Here is a 24,569-nt window from a genome sequence, read left to right on the forward strand (position 1 = left end):
TCGGACCAAAATTCAAAAATTGCCTTTTAAACTTTGGCTCATCTTCTAAAAGAAGGATACTATAAATAAGATATATAATTACCCTATTTTTACCTGTGGCGATTTAAACGAAAAAACTGCGATTTTTGACACTTATTTGTTAATAACTAAAATTCTCGTCCGAACTGTAACGGGTATTTTTGTATTTATAATGTATTAGGTATATACAGGGCCGCGTTTAGGTCAATTGACGCCCTAGGCACTTCTCTAGTAGCCGCCCTTCAAACATGTACCTACCATTTTTGCGAAAAAAAAATTGCAGAAATTTTTATTTAAATAAGAATACACTAAAAATAGATTTAAACTACGATGTTAATATACCTATAACAGAAAAAATCGTCACTCCAGTTCGATCACATCAAATAATTCTTTTCAAAAAAAGACGTTTCAAAAAAAAATTTTTTTCTTAACAAAATCGACAAATTGTTAACACGTTCTTGCGTCATACTTAATGAGAAATTATTTTTAATTCTTGACATTTTCGAAAATGACCTTTCAGAGGACACGTTGGCAACTGGAATGCCTAAATAAATGTGCAAAGCAATGTCAAAATTAGTGAAAATATCTTTCAATCATCTTAGTGCAGTCACTGAAGGTTTTCACCTCCGCTTTCGTTGAACTTTCATCGATTTTCATGAAAATTGGTGAGTGGTTAGAGGATAGCTCAAGGAACAAAGGTAACTTCTAAGTTCTAAATGTTATAAAGTTTTATATTACCAGAGAACGGCAGTTCTCACCAGTGGCGCACACCCACACCCCCCCCCACACGCGACACTATATACATATACACGAAATTTTCGATTTTCTAAATCTGACTTGTATGTCAAAAACTATCATTTTTTAGAGAAAGGTCACTTAAGATCTTTTCTGTTTGGAACGATCCAAAAAACCTAAAACAACTTTTTTCCATGCAAAAAAAAATAATTTAAAAAAAAAAACAAAAAAAAAAAACGTTTAAAAAATTTTTGACCACCTTTTGGTCCTGGCAACATGCAAATTTGTTAAAAGGAGTCCTTTTTGAGTAAGATTTTGCAAAAAATCCGAATCAGAATATTTTTCCTAGCGGATGCGCAGTGGCTTTCTGGACTAACATTATAACTAGTATTTTAACACGAATTTTCAAATAAAAAAATTTAGCTTAGGTTCATTTGGCCAAAGTTAGCGATGTGTTTTTTTTAATTCATAGCTAATTTGTTTATAATAATTATTGGATTTATATTTTTTGTTAAAAATTTTGCACAAACATTGTACCTTGACAGGATCCTCTGCGAATCCCACCGAGTTCAAATACCGAAAAAGCAATTTCAAACTAATACAATTTTCTGTATCTTCGGATTTACTCAATGGATTTTGATCTTTCTTTTTTAATTATTATGTAATTTCTACGTACATTACAAATATGAAATTTGTTTATATATTTAGTAATTAATAAACAGTCTAATATGTTTAAACAATTCTTGAAAAAATAATTTTTTTTCCAAAAATCTATTTTTTTAATCATAGTATCGTTAAAGTTCATAGAAAAAGTTAAAGTACACTTTAATAAATAATTTGTTTTTATTAAATAATTATTTATTGAAGATAATTTATTTATTAAAGTATACCTTAACTTTTTTTATGGTTAATAATGATAGTATGATTAAAAAATGGATTTTTGGGGAAAAATTATTTTTTCAAAAAGTGTTTTATCTTTTTTTAATACATTTTAATAGTATCACTTTTCTAATAATTAAGGGATCGGTCTCAAATTTTGAGGGTATGTTAAGTACCCCAATACCTAACTTTGGGTGAAACACTAAAGTTCTAAGTTAGTTTTAGTAAAAGTTATTAACGAACAACGATTTTCACTTATTTTGCAGTTTGCGAAGCAACAAATTAACTTTTTATCTTTCAAAAATCGACATTTTGAAGGATTTTCAATGTTCTAAAAAATTAAATTTTTTAATTTTATGTCAACTATTTAGTTTTTTAATAGAGTAAAAATCGAAAAATCGGGATTTTTGCACTAAATTGTTCATAATTAAAAAACCGACGCGAACTCTGGTATATACTACCCAAAAAACCCATTTGCAACCTGGCTGCTCAAGTTTCCCGAATACGGTATATTTTTACCTTATTTCCCTGGAGTATATCACACAATACTGTTCTAATAAGATGTTTTTCCTTGCTTGTGTTGCGTTTTTTAAGTATTTTAGTGGCCATTCATCTGGTTTCCAAGATATGTATAACTTAATATTTCTGAGAGTTGATGACAGTTAACCACAAATTACTTTTGTATAATGAGTTCCATTAATGATTATATAGTTCGTTTAGAAACGTGCTTTGGTATAATTTAGTTAAGTTTATGACGATCTAATCTAACAGACGTATCAGAGATCGTTACCAATTGTTATTTATATTCAATTGTTTCCAATACAACAAAAGTGTCAAACAACAACCGAAAAAATAATTAATATGTTATCAAAAGTGAATTATTTTTCATTAAACCGTAAAATTAATGTTTTGTATATTTAATATCAGTAGATTTAATATCAGGCAATTAAGTATTGTCCAAAAATGTACCCTTATCCGTAATAACTCATTATTTTATTAATTTTCTTGTTTGTACCCTTTCGAATTGACAATATATTTTTTTTGGAACAAATATACAGGGTGTTCAGAAACTCTCCTGACAAACGAAGACCGGACAATTTAATCTAATTCACCTAGTCCGAAAATGCTCTTCCTAAAGGAGCTAGAACTCTTTGAAGATGACGTCTTGTAATTAGTTTTTTTAACCCGCGAGCAGTCGCGCCGTTAGAAAAAAATTTAACATTTTATCGTTTTTCGTGATAACTTGAAAAATTTGCAACATAACTTTCCACTCGTAAGTGCCTCGAGGAAGGGTGTAGTAATGCGTAGGTTTATTTATTTTTTTTTATTTATTTTTTCTTCTTCTTCTTCTTCTTCTTCATCTTCTTCTTCTTTTTTTTGGAATTTATGGCATTGGTGAGAAAAAGTTAGCTTTAATAATCGTTATAAATAGTATTTATAACATTACAAGTAAATAAAAATATTATAACATAAAGATTTGTTGTAAATTCGCGTCTAAATTCGTATTGTTAGACAAAATCTAACGCGCGACCGATTACGTGACAGAAAAGAGCGCGACTGTTCCCGGGTTAAATAGATACCTCCAGAACGCTTCTATTTAGAAAGCGAGAACTGGTATGCCTATTTAATTTCCAGAGATAAATCGATTTCATTATCATCATTCTCTTTGCCTTATCCCTATGCGAGGTCGGCTTCCCTAATTGCATTTCTCCACACAATTCTATCTTGGGTCATATCAATGTTAATCCCCTTTATCAACATGTACTGCCTTATTGTCTCCCCCCAGGTCTTCTTTGGTCTTCCTCTTCTACTCATTCCAGCAATCTGCACCTCAGCTGTTCTTCGTATTGGGTGATGAACGTCTCGACGTTTAACATAATCAAACCATCTTAACCTATGCTCTCTCAATTTGGCATCAATTGGTGCCACACCTAGACTTCCCCTAATATACTCATTTCTAATTTTATCCGTCTTTGTCACTCCACTCATCCATCTAAACATTCTCATTTCCGCCACATGCATTCTTTGTTCCTCTTTCTTTTTCAATGCCCAACATTCAGTTCCGTTCATCATAGCCGGTCTTATGGCTCTTTTATAGAATTTTCCCTTCGGCTTCATTGGATTTTTTCTGTCACAAAACACACCACTCGCTTCTTTCCACTTTATCCATCCAGACCTAATTCTACTGCATGCATCTCCATCTATTTCTTCATTACTCTGTAATACCGATCCTAGGTACTTAAAACTATTGCTTTTCACAATCATTTTACCATCCAAAGATACCATTTTATTTGTAGTAATTTCATCTTTAAATGAACATTCCAAATACTCTGTTTATGTCCTACTAAGTTTTAAATCTTTTTCCTTTTTTCCTCTTTTTTCTCCACTATTCCAGTTTTTGTTTTAAATCTCTTTCACTATATCCTATTAACACTACATCATCAGCATACATTTGGCACCATGGAATGCTACCCTGTAGTTTCGCTGTTATCTGGTCCAAAACTAATGAGAATAAATAAGGACTAAGCACCGACCCTTGGTGCAGTCCTACTTTCACCTGAAATTTATCAGTCTCTCCCACACCTGTCCTAACACTAGTCATTACTCCCTCATTCATATCTCTCACAATCTTTACATATTCGCCAGGGACTCCTTTCTTATTGAGTGCCCACCACAGAATCTCTCGAAGAACTCTATCATATGCTTTCTCAAGGTCAATGAATACCATATGAGCGTTGGTCTCTTTATTCCTGTATTTTTCCATCAGTTGCCTTACAATGAAAATTGCATCTGTTGTTGATCTGCCCTGCATAAAGCCAAATTGATTATCGGATATTTCGGTTTCTTCACGTATCCGTCTATCAATTACTCTCTCCCATATTTTCATGGTGTCGCTAAGTAGTTTTATAGCCCTGTAGTTTGTACATTGTTGTATGTCTCCCTTGTTTTTGTAGGCAGGTACTAATACACTGCTTCTCCATTCGTCTGGCATTTGTCCAACTTCCATAATTCTATTAAATAGACCTGCTAGCCAACTTATTCCTGTCTCTCCAATGCTCTCCATACTTCCCCAGGAAAATCATCTGGTCCGACTGCTTTTCCTTTCTTTATTTTTTGAAGCGCTTGAGCCACTTCCTCGTTTGTTATTCTGGTAACCATTGCTGTTAGTGTCTCCGTTAACTCCACAGGCTGTCTGTCAAATTCTTCATTTAATAAACTGTCAAAATACTCTCCATCTCTTTTTGACATCCTTTTCGTAAATTAGTATTTTATATTTTCACCTCGTATACATCTAATCTGATTAAAATCTCTTTTTTTTTTGCTCTCTGTGTGGCTATTTTATATAGATAAATCGATTTTGGATATTTTATATAGATAAATCGATTTCATCCATTACGAATTTCTAGTACCGGTCGACTAAAGTTTAGATGTTGGATAAATGAGAATCTAAATCTTGATGAGGAAATTAAAACTCACATAGAAATTGCAGAAGTAGCATTTATGAAACTTACATAGATATATACTGAACAATTCTAAGGTAAGTTATGGGCCGCGCTGTGAATAGAGGTGTAACGACAATATCAAGGACGTCTTTGGCCAATATTCACTTTGAGTGGTCTAGCCATCTTTGTTTAATACATGCGCGAGATCACCCAGTAAAAAGAGATCGATAGACCACAGATCGACTGCCCTGCTTATTTGGCTAATAATAATAATCTGTTGCTCTGTAGTGAGCAAATACATTATGGCCCGGTCTTTTCACCTCCGAATAAAAGTTATTCGGAGGTTTATTTGACAGATTTACATGTAATCTGCCGGATAAACTTCCTAATAAATATTTATTCGGAGGTGAAAAGACCGGGCCTAAGAACAATAAGACCCGAAAGAGAAAGCAGCTACAGAGTAGTGTTTACAAACTGACTTGTGGTGACTGAAAACTTTCATCAGTCAAACTGGCAAAACCTTTGACAAACGGACAGCAGAACACAAAAGGGCTTTCAACAATAGAAAAAAATATTCTTCATACGCACTTCACCTTTTAGATCATAATAATTCTTTTAATGAACAGTTTCAAATTTCTGTCCTTGTGGGATCGGTACTCACCGGAGGGACCGCAGACGTTCGGATACAATTAGCGTCTCTTTGCAAAGACAATAACGTTGACTTTGCAAAATAACAAGACACTTACTCAACACACACTACACATTACTTCCCTGACTTAGTAATAAGTTATACAATTACGTGGCTAAAGGTTCTAGTTCTAAACCAAGGCCAAAATCAGAGAGAGAAAAAAAAGTTTAAAATTATTCATATTCAAAATAAAGGTCTTAAGTAGTGTTGCCCAAAATCAGTCTTGGTCTTGCAGTCTTGGTCTCGTTCTTGCATTTTTGCAAGACCAAGACCAAGACCAACTAATTTAAGCAAGACCAAGACCAAGACTTACCGTGCAAGATTTGAGCAAGTACAAGACTAAGCCTGCAAGATCTTGCGTCTTGCAATTAGAACTGAGGGTCGTTGTATGAAGTATATTAGTTCGGGTATATTCTTAGGTACTCTATTAGAAGCAAAAAAATTTTTAAAATTGGACTTATGCGCCTTACGAACAATACCATAAACACACATACATTCTTCACTCTGAAATTAATTGTCCATGTTTTGAGAATAGCCGCCCTCTATTCATAAATTAATGTATCGAAACTTTTTAAAAATATGTCACCTTAGGCCTTAGCTAATAAAAATATACCTACCTACCTAATAAGTAGTTCATTTTTTCCTTAATTAGTTTTCTAGGAATTTAAACACCACAAATCATATGGATATATAGAATAATAAGAATATTATGTATATTTTTTCTGCTGAGTGTGATTACGATAACAAGACAGATTAATAACAGATAATGCCATGCCGGCTATACCGTGTAACCAAATACTAAAATATTTAGTAACGATATACTGTCTACGAGGCATTCAACAAATAAATATTTACAGTGAAATACATGGAAAACAAAAGGGCATTTATAGCAATTTTTGTTGTAGGTAGTTAAAAATCAGGTAGTAGGTAGTTTTATCAATCCACTGTTCTTTTGTTACTCTTTGGTTGATATACACTACTCCAAGAAATTAACGCACCACTTTAAAAACGGGTCATTTTTGGTGTCTCGAATTTCCTAAACTTGTTAGATTTAAGGGGTTGATAATTTGATTTTTTATTTATTTGATTTTAATGTTTGATAATAATATAGCCTTATTTTGTATAAATATCGCTGTAATAATATTATTTCTAGACAGGAAAATTGTCATTGTATACCGGGTGTACCAATTAAAACTGTATTTTTTTTCTCAAAGTTCGCATCACCCTGTGGAATATTCTAGCATTTATAAAATATTGAAATTAAAACCCAACTGTAGCCTCATATTTTCTTAACATTTTGTTTTTTGATTCATTCGCTTATGTTGGATAATAAAAAGTTAGGTGCTTTTTTAACTAGCCATGTTATTCATTAATACAGGGTGTTTTTAAATAAGTATGGCAAACTTTAAGGGGTAATTCTGCACTAAAAATACTTTCACAGATTGCTTTATAAGTGTATGTTCGCAAATGCTTCGTTTCCGAAATAGGGGACTTTAAAATTTTTCTTACAAACTGACGATTTATTTATTGCTCTAAAACCGGTTGAGATACGCAAATGAAATTTGGTGGGCTTTAATAGGTAGTTATTACGCATTTTTGACATACAATTAAGAATTCAATATTCACCATTGGCGCGCATACGGGTAACATGACCCGTTTGTTGAGAATTACCCCTTAAAATTTGCCATACTTATTTAAAAACACCATGTATTGATGAAAAACATGGTTAGTTGTTAAAATACCTAACTTTACTGTTATCCAACGGAAGTAGGGTTTAATTTCAGCATTTTATAAATAATAGAATATTCCACAGGATGATGCTAACTTTGAGAAAAAAACACAGTTTGATTGGTACAATTATTAGTACCGATAAGGTATCCGGTACCTATACAACGACAATTTAACTTCTAGTAACAGTATTATTATTACAGCCATATTGTTAACGAATAAGGCTATATAATATAAAAAATCACTTAATCAGACAACAGGTTTAGGAAATTAGAGACATCAAAAATGACTCATTTTTAAGGAGGTGTCTTAATTTCTTGGAGAAGTGTATAATTCTCGGTTTGGTATTCGGTACCAAAATGAGAACTGGCATTAACATATGAAGGGCCAGGGGAAAGAACGATGAATGTCTATCTGCAAGCATTTTCGGTAAAATGAGAAACAAAGTTACATATTCATTGTTTTTACCCCTTTCGTCCAATCTTGTGACGTGATTTTACGACGATTATCATATCTATTTCCCCTTGTCCATTCACAGGTTGATAGTACTCTTTCTAAGCTAACAGATTGCACCAAAAATTGACATTCATCCTTTTTCCCTCTGACCCTTCATATTGTGCACATCTGTCACCGAATTGAATGCTTTTCAAATCACACACTGTCAATGGCAAATACTCGAAAAATACGTAAGTTCCTAATAAACTTTGGTTAGTTGGAACATAGACACGGATCGCTTTGATCGTAGGTTTAAACCCCACCCGGTGTTAGTTGTTTAGATGTTTATTAATTTGGTTGGTCTTTACTATGGCTGTGATATTAAAGCTTAAAATTGACGTACTCTATTACGTTGTTCTAAGATATGTAATAGGCTAATGGGCAACTGCGAGACTTGCAAGACTCTTGCTGCAAGACCAAGACCAAGACCAAGACCTGGAGCGCAATACCAAGACCAAGACCAAGACCAGGTGTACTGTCGCAAGACCAAGACCAAGACTCTCTAAGTCTCGCCTTGGTCTTGCATTTGGGCAACACTAGTCTTAAGCTATCTTTATTAGAATCTATGGAGATTAATAAATTGAAAAACACAGATAAAATAATTCTGAATGACCAACTTGAGACGAACAGCTCCCCATTCCTCAACCTATTCAGTTAAAAACTTTAAAATGCAAATACAGTAAAATAAATTACTTGAAAAAAGCACTCTGCCGAAACAGCTGAAGTCACATAGTTTTATAATAAATTTTGTGGAAGTATCGAAAACATAAGTTTTCAGTGTTTTATTGCTAGATAATCTGTTGCTTTTATTTGGCACCTGATTGTCTATGTGAGGCGTGAGGTGTGCGCGCGCGCTTGTGTATGTGTGATATAAATTTAAAATAATAAGTATTATTGAAGACTTTGATAATATCTAAATAATTAAGCATATCAAATTAGTTTTTTAAATGGATAAAAGATGAGAATGAAACAGAACAGCGCAATAATTTATTTTGTAACAATACATTGTGACAATATCATTGCAAGTGCGATTCAAGTGTTCGTCAGTATCGTTTTTAAATTTTTTTTTAATACCATTGGTTTTATCTGATTTTACTATAGATAAGACACCTGAAATAATTGCACAGGGAAACAGATAGACCCACTAATCCTCACAAAGATAACTAAAACTGGAAAGAAAGTTGCTCTAACAGCAATTAAGTATCTAATCTTATAAAAGCCTAATTCGACAAGTAACGCAGTCTGTCCGGTCAAGTTGTCGATATGTAAACATTAAATGACATTTAATACATGTCAATTTATTTTATATAATAGATAATAATTTTATTATTTATATATTTACAAATTATACCTATAGGTATATTACATTAAAATAATATTTTTAACATTGAATAAAGGAATTTTATTATTTATTTGTTAGTTAGTTTTTACACAAAAAATTATCTTAAATTATTATATTTACTTTTACTTTGATGTGTCTGTGAAAACAAGGTTGCTTTATTAATACGTTAGAAGATGGCGTTAGAAGTTTATTGGATTATTTTAACTTATTAATGAAAGATAAATGTTATTTGATATTAAATTTAATTATTACATAAAATCAATAAAATGTTTAATAATGAAATTTGAGTATAGTGTTAAAGGAATATTTATTAACAACTAACGATAAAATGGTTGGTAGAAATAAGATTGCTTTTGTTTTTACTATTTCATCAGTAGGTACTTAATTAAATCTTTCGCAAAATTGACAAAAATATTGGTTATTTTATTTATTAAGAAAAATAATTTAACGCATTATGTTACTTAATATGTATTTATTTCGTTTATATATAAGACTTTCATTATTTAAAAAATAATTTTTAATTATTTTTAAAGTTTGTTGGTTCCAAAAATGTTGAAAAAATTAAATAGTGACTGTAGATGGCAATTGATTGGATCCCCTGTCGAATGGCGATTGGTAAAATTACTACTATAATTATTATAAAAACCTATCCAATATTCGATAAACAAACAAATTACTTACAAATTGCTTTTTCTAACCTAATTCATATAATTAAATTTATTAAACGGAGGAAGTAACGTCAACGATTTCTATGTTTAACTAATTGTTTTATAAATGGGCCAAATAATAGTACAGTGTAATAAATGATTCAACATTTAATGGCGCAGAAGCGGACAAAATTTAGAAACAGGAATACATTGTTACAAGAATAGTTAACTTAAATACCTATTTAAATCAAATGATATCCATTCATATTTAATGTGAAGATACAATGTAGGGGCACAATTATGAAATAAATTCATTTTTTCGAGAATGGGCGCGTTTGGAGATAAATCCCGAAACTGGTCGACTTTTATTTTTAATTTATGATTTTTTGGCATATATATCATATTAGTGACGTCATCCATCTGGGCGTGATGACGTAGTCGATGATTTTTTTTTAAATAAGAATAGGGGTCGTGTGCTACCTCATTTGAAAGGTTGTTCAATTATTTTTTCAGTCATATAAAGATTATACATAATGACTGTACACCCCGATGTGGGGCTAAGTTGAAAAAGTTTTCTAGATCCTATTTATTGTAAGCATAGTCTCTTTTGCCTATGTTATCTTCTTAACGATTTCTCTCCTTTTTTCCTGTTTCTAGTTTTTCCCTAGACGACAATAAAAGAATAGCGACTAACTGGATTGCAGCTGCGCAGGACAGAGAAGAGTGGAGACATCTTGAGGAGGCCTATGTCCGACAGTGGATAAATTTGACTGTGTGATGATGAGGAACAAAAATATACCAAACTAATAATTTATAATTAGACTTCTTATAGTAAGATACCAATACTAAACGCTCAACTTACAATCAACCAACAGAATATCGAAAGAGTTGAGCAATACACATATCTGTGTACGAATTTAAATAGCCAATGGGACCACTCAACAGAAATTAAACAGCGAATAATAAGGGCGAAAGCAGCATACGTTAGAATGAGACCCATTTTCAACAGTCGAGACATAGCATTAAAAACAAAATGCCGTCTGTTGAAATGCTACATATTCTCAGTTCTGCTCTACGGAATGGAAGCATGGACACTAACTGTTGCATCTATGAATCGGCTAGAAGCTTTCGAAATGTGGTGTTATAGGCGCATCTTACGTATATCCTGGGTTGACCGAATTACCAATGTGGAAGTCCTGTGTAGAATGGGGAACGAGTGTGAAATTCTCATAACCATAAAAACAAAAAAATTAGAATATCTAGGATATGTAATGAGAAATCAAGATCGTTACGGCCTTCTCCAACTGATTCTCCAAGGGAAGGTAAATGGTAAAAGAAGACCGGGAGGAAGACGCATTTCCTGGCTTCAAAATTTACGTAATGATATAACACGACTACCATTGAACTGTTACGCTCTGCGGTAAACAAAGTCAAGATAGCCATGATGATCGCCAACATCCGGAACGGATAGGCACTTTAAGAAGAAGATAATTAGACTGTTAGCGTAGCAAACCCAACAAAACAAAGATAAAATTACATACAAATAAATAAAATACATTACCTGAATCAATAGATTCCATCTTTTTTCACTATTTTACACTCAGATCCTGAGCACTTAACGTTGAAAATATTTAGATATACATTCTTACTATAATATTGTTTGCATAAGTGAATTATCTTTCATTAGGGTCATAGGTGTGACATACAGATAATCGTGAAATTGTTTAAATCATATTTTTATACAGTAAGTATATATTTTTATATGTATTTGAATAGTATATTTTACATGTTACATACTACATAGTAAATGAATTTTTCCACTAAAGGGCGTAGGCGAAAATTTCGCGCCAATGTGTTTTAATTGCATTCATTTTTTTCGAATCTGAGAATAACCAAAATGCTTCTTTTGAATGAGATATTTGAAATTAGAAATCATACTATATTTTCTTTCCTTTTCACCTCTATAGCTTATTAAAATAAATGCTATATAAGTTTTCAGGCACTTTCGGCACTCGGTAATATAGTCCAGGGCGCATCTGTTTTGAGATGGAGGTTGAGAGGTGACTCAAATTTTTTTGCAGAAATTGCTTGGAAATATCTCAAATAATAATATTTGAGTTATCCCCCACCCAAAATATTCCGGAACGTTGTTTAAATAATCAAAATGTCAAAATATGAAGGAAACATTCGATTTTTTATTGGTTTTGTGATTGTAACTTTAAAAGTTGCGTAATTAAGTTTCCTACAATATCGAATTGGTTAAAAATTTAAAAAATAGTCACCCTTGTTGCAAAACAGCAATAATTGCGAAAAAAAAACCATACAAAAACAAGTATTCGCATTTTACGTTTTTTAACCATTTATGCTACACTTAGGACCTTCATTTTTTACCCAGACAAACTATATGATATAATAAAACAACACTGTAAATTTCATTAAGATCGGTTTAATAGATTTTGCAAAATAAATTTTGCAATCCAACTTTCTCAAAAAAAAAAATCATTTTTTTTTAATGTTGCAGGACTAAAAATAAAGCAGATAGCAAGTTGAATTCTTTTTTGCTTATAGAAGTGTACTGTAACTTTCATTTGCAATTTTCAAAATTAAAATCGATTAATTACCACGGCGTCAGAAAATTTTTTAAATAAACATTAATTTTTGGTGCTACGCGCAGGACAGCGGTGTTCGATTCACACAAGTTGATTTCCACCAAAATTTCTTCCAATCTTTATCTAATATATTATTTTCTTACTCTATTTTTTGTTGTATTTTAATATTTTAATTCCACAAAAATCAAACTAATTTTATTATTGTTTGCGAAATATTGTTTAAACAATTGCATATGTTTAAAAATAATAAACTTTTATTCTCCAAGTTAAAATATATGAACAAAGAAATTTTTTGCTAAAAAAAGTATTATTTCAAAGGATAGAGTATGTGTTTTTGTTTTGCAATAAACAAATTTATTTATTTATATCGAAATGTAATAAAAATTAAAATGTATCAATCATTATCAAAGGTCATTGGAATGCCCAATCAGAGCAAACTATCCGCTGTCCTGCGCGTAGCACCAATAATTAATGTTTATTTAAAAAAATTTCTGACGCCGTAGTAGCTAATCGATTTAAATTTGGAAAATTGCAAATGAAAGGTACAGTACACTTCTATAAGCAAAAAAAAATTCAACTTGCTATCTGCTTTATTTTTAGTCCTGTAACATTTTGAAAAAATGAATTTTTTTTGCGAAAGCTGGATTGCAAAATTTATTATGCAAAATCTATTGAACCGGTCGTAATTAAATTTTCAGTATTGTTTTACTGTATCATAATGTTTTTCTGGGTGAAATATGAAGGTCCTAAGTGTAGCATAAATGTTTGAAAAACGTAAAATGCGAATACTTGTTTTTGTATGGTTTTTCGCAATTATGCCTATTTTGCACCAAGGGTGACTATTTTTTTAAACTTTTAACTAATTCTATATTGTAGGAAATTTAATTATGCAAATTTTATGTCAGTACAACTTTTCTCGGAAATGAATACTTTTAAAGTTATAAGAAAAAGTTATAAGAAAAAAATCGAATTTTTACTTCATTTTTTGACATTTTGATTATTTAAACAATTTTCCGGACCTTTCTGAGAGGGAGGATAACTCAAATATTTTTATTTGAGTTATTTTCAAGCAATTTCTTCAAAAAAATTTCAGTTACCTCTCAACGTCCAAATGTACTAATATTTTTACAGATGCGCCCTGGTCTAAATAATGCAGTCTTTTATTCTGAGTTTAAATTTTTACAAAACACTTATTAGCTTTTTCAGGATTCGAAAAAAATTAATGCATTTAAAACACATTGGTGCGAAATTTTGCACCTATGCCCTTAATATACATCTACAGTAAATAAACCTATACGTTTCTGGCAAAAAATTGTTCGTGGTTTTGTAGATATGAACAATTTAGTGCAAAAAACTTCGATTTTTTTGAATTAATAACTATCTTGTATTCTAAAGAGCAGAAAATACCTCCAAAACCTAAAAACAAGAGTCTTCAATCAATGTATGCTTCCTGTTCCGTAAAAGAAAATATGAAAAAAGTAGCAAAGACAGAAAGATCCATGGAAAGACAAATGCTAAACAATAAACTAACAGACAGGAATGTCTGTTCAAACTATGATTTGAAAATTTTATAATTTTCGACTTTTTTTATTATTTTAAATGAAATAACATAACGCCGGTCCGGAAGAAGAATGACGGAAGTACAAATTTTGTCAATTCCTGTATATTGCATAGTTAACTTCTAAAATACTGTGTGCAGATGATACAAAAGTGACAGAACTTTAGCTATGTGCTGAGTCACTACAGGGTAGTTGCCTCGTTATTGAAATACGTACCATTGTAGACATTGTTTCAGAAGAATAATGCCGCAACTGTAAATAGGGTTGAAAATGAGGAGATTAAATTAAGATAATGAAATTCGAATGGAACATGGAAAAGAACTTGTGGACTAATGGGAATCATGATCGGAGATGACTGCATGTTTAACATTCACTTTGCTGGCGATCAAGCAGTACTGGCACAAGATTCGTATGACATGAAATTCATGTTGACCCGCCTGTATTCAGCCTACAAAAAATGGGGATTATATATAAAAAAAGAATGTGTGTGTACTTTGTTCGCACGTAAGAAGTTATACTTCTACTACATATTATGTGATTTTTAAGACAATACCAAAAATTTAAAAAATAAAAGAATAAAACGCACACAAACACATTGAAAAATGCCACAAAGAAAAAATGATTTCTGAACGATAATAGTTGTTGGCAAAAATTTTAAATGCGCATTTTCTGAAAAAAAAATTATATAACAAATATACTTACAATCATAAAATGCATAAAAAAATAAAAAAATAAAAACTTGCATCGGGAATCGAACCCGTGAATTTCGTGGCGCTTTGATTCGTAATCGAAGCCTAGACTCACTCGTCCAATTCCACATTATTTGTCATGTGGAAAATTAGGGTAACTGAACGTTTTACTGTTTGACAGTTGTTTTGAATATAATCAAATTATGTAGTTTAAATTTTGTGGAAGAAAATATTAAAATATAACAAAACAGTAAGAAAACAATATATTAGATGAAGATTGGTAGAACTTTTGTTGGTAATCAAATTAAGTATGTAAATCAATTATATCAATAGGCATTACATAGGCATTACATACCTACTAGATAAATAAATCAACGCCAAAAAATCATAATTTAAAAATAAAAATCGGACCTAATTTGGGATTTCTCTCTAAAATCCCCATTCTTGAGAAAATAAATTTACAGTAGAGCGTCGATTATCCGAACGTCGATCAACCGAACGACCGCTTATTCGAACTATCGACTCCCGCGTCCCGCACTCGAATACCGAGCAAGCGTTAGTAATTGACGCTTGAAATATCTTAAATTTTCTTCAATATTGTATCCAAAAATAATTATACTCTTGCAAAGACTGCACTTTTTTGTTTAGTTGATAGTTGTCATTATCAAGATATAAATAAATATGTAGGTGTATAAATAGGGCTTTTATTAACTTGTGGATAAATATGTATGACTAAAAATATGTATCAATATATTGTAGTTCGATTATCCGAACAAATCGGTTTTCCGAACACCTATGTCCCCCAATTAGTTCAGATAATCGACGCTCTACTGTATTTCAACCTAATCCAAATGTATAATTACAATATGATTATAATAAAAACTACTTACCAAATTAGAATGAGTTTTTCTTGTCGAAAATAGTCCAAAAGTCCAAAAATATAGGTATATGAAAACTATTTAAAAAGGCAGTATAACTATTAACTAACTTTTGTTTGTTGTTTCTTTTCACACAAATTTTAAAACGCAACAACCATAAATAATCTAACTACAGCTGTGCCACAGCCGCCATATTGAATAATTTTTGACATGTCATTTGAACATCCAATCAGAACAGTTATAATGCTCATGCGCCGGGATCATAGGTTTTAACATATAAAAATTCACCCTCATATAGCCGGTAAAGAAGTATAACTTAAAAAAAAAAACAGAATATCTAGTCGTGAATTCTGACGCCTACTTTGAAGTCCTAATTAAAGAGAACATAATATCAGTTAAGCAGGTTGAAGAAATTAAATATCTGGGAGCTGTAATAATCAGAGAAGGCCTAGGCAACAAAGAAATCCAAAGGGAGTTGAAAAAAGTAGGAAGGTAGTAGGTTGCTTGAATTCCGTGTGGTGAGATAAAAATATATCCAGAACTAGAAAATTAAGAATAGGGAAGTCATTTGTGGAGTCGGTGCTAATGTATGGAAGCGAAGTCTGGACAATAACAGAGGACATAGTCCACAAGAAGGATAAATGCTGTCGAAACAACGGAAAAAGGACTACATACGTAGAAGTGCTGGAATCTCCCGATTGGACAGAGTACGTAACGAGAAAATAAGAAGAAGGATGCAGGCACACGATACAGCGGTAGACAGGCTCGAGAGGAGAAGTCTAAAATGGTTCGGTCACTTACTTAGAATAGACGACCAACGATGGCCAAAGAAACTACTGAAATGGAAATCCCCAAGTAGGAAGAAAAGGGGAAGACCAAGACTATCCAGGAATGACACGATAAGGAAGGCCATGGAACACCGAGATTTGGAAGAGGAAGATGCCCAGGATAGAAACAGATAGCGGTTAGGTGTGGGGATGAGGCGTCAGCCGATATGACACCCCGTATATATACAAATTGGAAACAATTTGGATGAAAATAAAATCTATTATTGTAAGAATAAACGCCATACCGATGCTCCTGGACGGTTACTCTTTATTTAATCACTATTTTAAATATTTAAAAACCTTTTTTCGCTTTCCTGAGAAATCTGGCTTTTTGCAGTTACGTCATTCTTGTTATACTCTCTTGATCGAAACGAAATGACCAGAAATACAGCATGTTGAATATGCCTACCTTTAACTCACTTCAACAGCAACAGCTATTCCCCTTTTCTTTTGAAAGAAGAAACTGAAAATAAAAGTTGTGAAAACTTTAAACGCGATTTTCTCAAAACTGCCCTTTTCAAACAACTTGAGGAATCCACCTGAAATTTTGCACAGATTTTTTTAGACATTTCGTGAGGTTACGCTGTTGAGATATTTTTAATAGATATTTTATTTTTAATATACAAATATGTTGATTTTTACCCTTTTTTTACAAAATAATTCCCTATACTAAATTTCCAATCAAGATGCAGTAGAAAATAGAAATAAACAAACCAAGACACGTTACATGCTACTAGGAGTACTCCCGAATCATACTTTACAATGTATAAACTTTGGAAATCATGATTTGGGAGTTACAATGTAAATCCATTGTAAATGTATCCATTGTAAATTATTATGATTTGAGAGTGCTCCTAGTAGCATTTAACATGTCTTGGTTTGTTTATTTCTACTGCATCTTGATTGTAAATTTAGTATAGTTATTTTACCTTCTGAGTGATACAAAAAAATGGATAAAACCACTGTTGGGTTATTTTTCAATATTTTCCCTTGATTTTTTTGAATATTCTTTGAATTACACCAAATACGCTTATTTAATTTAAAAATAAATTAACTGGTAAAATTATATGTTTCAAAATGTTTAAAAAAAATTCATCAAAGACGGCTTGAAATTTTTATCTCAAACCATACCCCCACCCGATCCTCTTAAAAAGAAAGAGTAAACAAACCTAATCCGATATAAGACACTTTCTGCATTTGGATCTATTAGCAACATTTATTCAACAAACAGTAACTATTCAAAACATACTGAGTTATACAAATTGCAAATTGTTTTTTTGTATCATACCGAGAAGCAACCTCATTAGTTGGTAGATATAAATGATAAATGATACATTCTACGTGTATAACGTCATAATAATCAAGAGTTATAATTTACTATAACTATTATGTCTATTCTAAATCATCGCGTGAATGTAAACATTCAATATATTATCATATTACTATCAATAGGTATGCTAGTAGTTGTTTATTATTTTTTTCAATAACGCATGCAACAGATACTTCTAAAGCATCAAATATAAAATATAAATTTTATAAACTAAAAGGGAGGTTCCCTAGGTTGGCTGTATACCATATAGTTAAAAAACTCTAACAAGAAGTAAAACCACTTCTATGTAAATTGGTATATTTATTAAAACTTAAAAATCCCAATGGATTGAATAAAAATGTCCAATTCAGAACGTTTTCAGACCTATCGGTCCATCATCAGTGAATGTGCATACTTGCTAAATAGCCCCAGAACCAAACAATGGTTGAATTTAAAATTCAATTTACATTATTTAAAAATAATATTAAACAGGCTAAACGCCGATGTTACAGGATATTGCCTATGGGAACATGGTGAAACCCTACCAAAACCTCAATCAACCATCTTAGGCCAACTTTGACTATAAAGTTTACTTTAAAGTCACTTTATAGTCAAAGTTGGCCTAAGATGGTTGATTGAGGTTTTGGTAGGGTTTCACCATGTTCCCATAGGCAATATCCTGTAACATCGGCGTTTAGCCTGTTTAATATTATTTTTAAATAATGTAAATTGAATTTTAAATTCAACCATTGTTTGGTTCTGGGGCTATTTAGCAAGTATGCACATTCACTGATGATGGACCGATAGGTCTGAAAACGTTCTGAATTGGACATTTTTATTCAATCCATTGGGATTTTTAAGTTTTAATAAATATACCAATTTACATAGAAGTGGTTTTACTTCTTGTTAGAGTTTTATAAATTTTATCTTTATTTTATTTAGTCATCAGTTCAATCATTACTACATTAAATAAATAATTACCTGCGTTTAAAAAATTATTTACTATTTAGTAAAAATTCTAACTTTAACCTCACTAAAATGTACAAACAGAATACCTACTCACTCTACTCCTCCTGTATAAATCTTTAATATGTTCTAAGGTAGTATATGGAGCAATTGCCTATTCCACTGCTAATCAATCTCTACACAAATCATTAGATATTATTTATAATAAAAGCCTTAGATTAATCTTAGGGGCTTTCCCAACTACACCTGTACCCAGCTTTTATGCTCTTTTAGGAGAACCATCGCTACATCACCGTCGCATGTACCTTGCTCTATCACATGCAGCCTTAGTCGCTTGCAATATTTCAAAGCCAATATATCAAAACACTTTTACAAACAAATATGTAAACATATTCCAAGATATTCGCTATACTAAAAAACCATATTACGAAAGAATTAAATCCATACTTCAAAACCTAAACATTAATTTTCCGGAGGTTTTCTCCTCGGATATTAAATACCCCGAGCCTTGGCTGATCGATTTAACAACGTGTGATGCATCTCTGGAGTATTTTGATAAATCTAATATACACCATTCTTTGATTCGCTCCAAGTTTGAGGCCCTCTTAAAAAAGTACCCCGACTACCATAAAATCTACACAGATGCATCTAAATCCTAAGACGGAGTGGGGGCATCAATCATTTCTTCAGAAAACAATCTTCTTTTCGGTTTACCCCCAGGATGTAGCACATATTCAGCTGAACTATGCGCCATATACCGTGCGGTGAAGCTTCTTAACGAGCTTACACTCACAAAAGCCCTGATCATAACAGATTCCCTTAGCTCTCTAAACTCATTAAAACACATTTTCCCGAAACATCCTTTTGAAAAGTTGCTAAAATACCAGCTCTCCCAAGCACATGAACATGGAAGAAGCCTCCAATTTTTATGGGTTCCCTCACACGTCGGAATAACAGGAAATGAAGAAGCTGACAGGACTGCACTAGCAATTTTAAGTGATTTTTCGGAGCCGACATGGCAAGTGTGTTTTAAGTGACTTAGAAGCTTATTTTAATAATAAAGTGTTGTGTTTGTGGCGAAATGAGTGGTCTCAAATTAATTCTAAGCTGAATAAAATCAAGAATAATGTGTCTCAGTGGATTCCATCGTCGCGCAATAGACGAGAACAAATTGCGGTTGCGCGTTTACGTCTAGGACATACCAGGTTAACGCACTCTTACCTTTTCACGAAGAATAATCCACCTATATGTGATCAGTGTAACGTCCGATTAACAGTCGAACACTTTTTAATAAGTTATAGTAAATATGACCAAGAAAGACAGCGCTACAATATCCCAAACGCTCTACCAGAGGCTCTAGGTCAAAACTGTTCTTATGACAATATAGTTAATATTATCTAAGATCCATAAAAATTTTATACAATCTGTAGTTGTGTACTTTTGTTATTTATATTTTCTTCCGTCGCTAATAACCTTTTGGTGGACGCGACTTCTTTTTCTAATAAAAAAAAAGAATACCTACTAGACCTGTATCCCGCGTACAAGAACAAAGTTTATTATTGGCAAAATTTGTTAGCTTAACGGTAGGAGGAGCGTAGGAAGGAGACGCGTTTCCTGGTTGTAGAACCTGAGAGGATGGTTTGGTTGCAGCTCAAGGTCAAAATAGCCATGACGATAGCCACTTTCGTCGCGGAGATTGCACTGAAAGAAGAAGCTGAACGGTGTCTAATCGGACAAATTTTGCTGCATGATAATACTGGTGTTTGTTTGGAAAGTGGTGGAAGGTGAAAGGTGATTTTAATTGTGGAACGTGTCATCTTGACAAGTTTTTGATTGTAAAAACTAGTAGGTTGTTTTTAAGTTTATTCAATAACAAACTTTATATAAGATATGAAAAAATGTTTGTCCGATAGATATGTTGAGCATTTTAATCAAAACACGTAGAGCATGTCAAATGATAGGAATTACAGTTGAGTCCGCGAATCTTTAGCCGTGCGTCATCATTTAAAGCATACGAAATCAGTCGATGATAAGTCTGAAATTGAAATTTAATAAACGCAACAACTAACATAAATGCAACAAAGACAAAGTTACTTGTGGTTAGAAAACAAGACGTCGGCCCTATGCAACTAATTGTCAGTGATGAATCAATAACAAAAGTTAACCATTTTAAATACCTAGGATGTTGGATAAACGAGACACTAAATCCGGATGAAGAAATTAAAACTCGTATAGAAATTGCAAGAGGAGCATTTATGAAACTTAGATCTATTCTGAGCAACTCTCAGCTGAATTTACAACTAAGAATCAAGTTCCTAAAATGTTATGTGTATCCTGTATTACTATATGGATGTGAAACCTGGATCATGAAGGTTAACATGATGAACAAATTAGAAGCCTTTGATATGTGGTCGTATCGTAGAATGCTCAGAATATCTTGGGTTCAACGCATTTCAAACAGAGAAGTCTTAAACAGAGTAGGTCAAGGCGAAGGTGACTTAATGAAGATGATAAAAAAGAGAAAACTTGAATATCTGGGGCATATAATGAGAGGTAGCAGATACAGGATGCTGCAGTTAATACTCAATGAAAAGATCGACCGAAAAAGAGGAATTGGTCGAAAGAAATATTCATGGCTCCGAAACCTTCGTCAATGGACTGGCTTATCAGCAGATCAATTGTTACATGCCGCACAAGATCGAGAACGATATCAGCAAATTGTTGTGGAAGCTACCCACGCCTAAAAATTTAGGCACGGTACTTAAAGAAGAAGAAGAAACGCAACAGCAAGTCACTTACTGACACTTGCTGTTGCGTTTAGTAAATTTCAATTTCCGGGCGGATTTCAATTTCAAGGTGGGCCCAACGGGCCCGAGACAGAGAATTCTTTTATCATAAACTGATAAGAAAAATTTTATTGAACTTTATGCATCACTGAATTTGTTTAGAAGTATGCTTCCGTCAACATAATCATGAGCTATTTAAAATATTCATTATAAATTTTGAAATTATTGCGTCGAAAAAATTTTGTCACGTAAAGGGGCAACACGGGCCCGTCGAACCCTATTTGTATTTATACCTAAAGTCTTAATCTTTATTACAGAAGTTAATCCGGCAGTTAGGTAATGTTTTTGTGGATCATATAAACGACTTTTATGATTCCGAAAATCCAATAATAAAGTCTAAACGTGTAACAAACAATGTAAAATCTAAAATAAAAATATATACCATTTTTATTCAGTTGCAATGCGAAGGCAAAACAATCTTACTTTTCAATTAGAATACTGAGCGCAGTCCAGTCCTCTGAATCGCGATTTTCGGCTCTTATTGGAGCCTCATCGGAGAGAACGTAGACACTGTTCTCCATATCCTAAATAACCAGCACCGAGAGTCTTTCCCACCCATTGCAACCGAAGTGAAGGTATTAGGTGACTACCTTCATCTGGCAATTGAAAAATGAAGTAGTTTCAATCCTAAAAGCAAAATTAATAATATTGAAAATATTAAAAATATTACTAAAAGATTTTTAAATTGAAAAATTTAAAACTTATTGGTACACTTTCCTGATGACACCTCCGAGGCTTCTACAATTTGCAAGCACATGGATGCTGCAGTGAAGACAAAGGGAAGGAATTCTACACTATGCAATTCACATCCCCCGTCTGCAGCTTGGTAAAGTTCCAACGGAAAATACACCTGGTTACTCTACGGAGTAATACGACTATAAAATAAAAATGTATACCATTTTTATTCAGTTGCAATGCGAAGGCAACACAATCTTACATTTCAATTAGAATACGGAGCGCAGTCCAGTCCTCTGAATCGCGATTTTCGGCTCTTATTGGAGCCTCATCGGCGAGAACGCAGACACTGTTCTCCATATCCTAAATAACCAGCACCGAGAGTCTTTTCCACCCATTGCAATTGAAGTGAAGGTATTAGGTGACTAGCGTCATCTGGCAATTGAAAGATGAAGTAGTTTTCAATCCTAATAGCAAAATTAATAATATTGAAAATATTAAAACATTACTAAAAGATTTTTAAATTGAAATCTTATCGTTACACTTTCCTGGTGACACCTCCGAGGCTTCTACAATTTGTAAGCACATGGATGCTGCAGTGAAGACAAAGGGAAGGAATTCTACACTATGCAATTCACATCCCCCGTCTGCAACTTGGTAAAGTTCCAACGGAAAATGCACCTGGTTACTCTACGGAGTAATACGACTATAAAATAAAAACGACTATAAAAATGATTTTGTGGATCATATAAACGACTTTTATAATTCCGGAAATCCAAAAATAAAGTCTAAACGTGTAGCAAACAATAAAAAATCTAAAAAAAAAATGTATACCATTTTTATTCAGTTGCAATGCGAAGGCAGAACAATCTTACTTTTTAATTAGAATACGGAGCGCAGTCCAGTCCTCTGAATTGCGATTTTCGGCTCTTATTTGTCTTCACTGCAGCACCCATGTGCTTGCAAATTGTAGAAGCCTCGGAGGTGTCACCAGGAAAGTGTACCAATAAGTTTTCAATTTAAAAATCTTTTAGTAATGTTTTTAATATTTTCAAAATTATTAATTTTGCTATTAAGATTGAAAACTACTTCATCTTTCAATTGCCAGATGACGCTAGTCACCTAATACCTTCACTTCGGTTGCAATGGGTGGGAAAGACTCTCGGTGCTGGTCATTTAGGATATGGAGAACAGTGCCTACGTTCTCTCCGATAATGCTCCAATAAGAGCCGAAAATCGCGATTCAGAGGACTGGACTGCGCTCCGTATTCTAATTAAAAAGTAAGATTGTTTTGCCTTCGCATTTCAACTGATTAAAAATAGTATACATTTTTATTTTATAGTCGTATTACTCCGTAGAGTAACCAGCTGCAGTTTCCGTTGGAACTTTACCAAGCTGCAGACGGGGGATGTGAATTGCATAGTGTAGAATTCCTTCCCATTGTCTTCACTGCAGCATCCATGTGCTTGCAAATTGTAGAAGCATCGGAGGTGTCACCAGGAAAGTGTACCAATAAGTTTTCTATTTAAAAATCTTTTAGTAATGTTTTTAATATTTTCAATATTATTAATTTTGCTATTAGGATTGAAAACTACTTCATCTTTCAATTTAAAATCTCTTTGGTGTGAATATCAAAGAGATGCTTACAATAGGTGTTATATCTATTCTAAATGAATTTTAAAAACTGATAATCATTGTTGGAATGCAATAATATTTTTAGGTAGGTACCTATACATATTTTGAAATAAATAATACATCTTCTATCAGTCGTTTGATATCGATGCTAGTGTCGAGAACTAAGCTCCTAAAATTATATTGAATTACAGTGAAAGTAGACAGTGCAAATAAAATGTCCCAAAAACCATTATCGGCTGCAGACCTGCAAGAATTGCTAAAAAAAGTATGGAATTCCGATGATGAAGGATATCCTGAAGCAGGTAGCATTGAAAGTGACTCTGAAATTGAAGATCATCTTTCGGAAGCAAGTGAACAGGATGATTAGCAAGTAGTATTGAGTGATGATGAAGAAGAATGTGTAGCTACAAGTTCCCAGATTTTAGAGTATGTATTTTTTGAAACTTAGGATTGAATTAACTGGAAGAGTCAACCACAACCGACAGGACGTATGCGATCCTGCGACATAATAAAAAGTAATGTGCACATAGTAAGATTAGCCCCTGGTCAAAGTGTAGATGATCCTGTTGATTCCTTTTGTTTGTTTATGGACGAAAAAAT

General features: G+C 32.6%; 1 protein-coding gene across 4 annotated transcripts in view; it reads right to left on the bottom strand.

The window, feature by feature from the left end:
* Positions 1-24,569, bottom strand: part of LOC114342894 (solute carrier family 41 member 1) — a 348,268-nt gene that overhangs the window by 231,903 nt on the left and 91,796 nt on the right. Inside the window, exon 1 of one of the 4 annotated variants that reach the window (XM_028293712.2) lies at positions 11,537-11,624. The exons of the other annotated variants lie outside the window; for them this stretch is intronic. Within the exon in view, the coding sequence (XP_028149513.2) occupies positions 11,537-11,555 (19 nt within the window). The 5' untranslated portion in view covers positions 11,556-11,624. Of the gene's footprint in view, positions 1-11,536; positions 11,625-24,569 lie in introns of those variants that run through there. 4 annotated transcript variants of the gene reach the window in all.

Source organism: Diabrotica virgifera, chromosome 3 (assembly GCF_917563875.1).
Source record: "Diabrotica virgifera virgifera chromosome 3, PGI_DIABVI_V3a".
Classification (NCBI taxonomy): Eukaryota; Metazoa; Arthropoda; class Insecta; order Coleoptera; family Chrysomelidae; genus Diabrotica; species Diabrotica virgifera.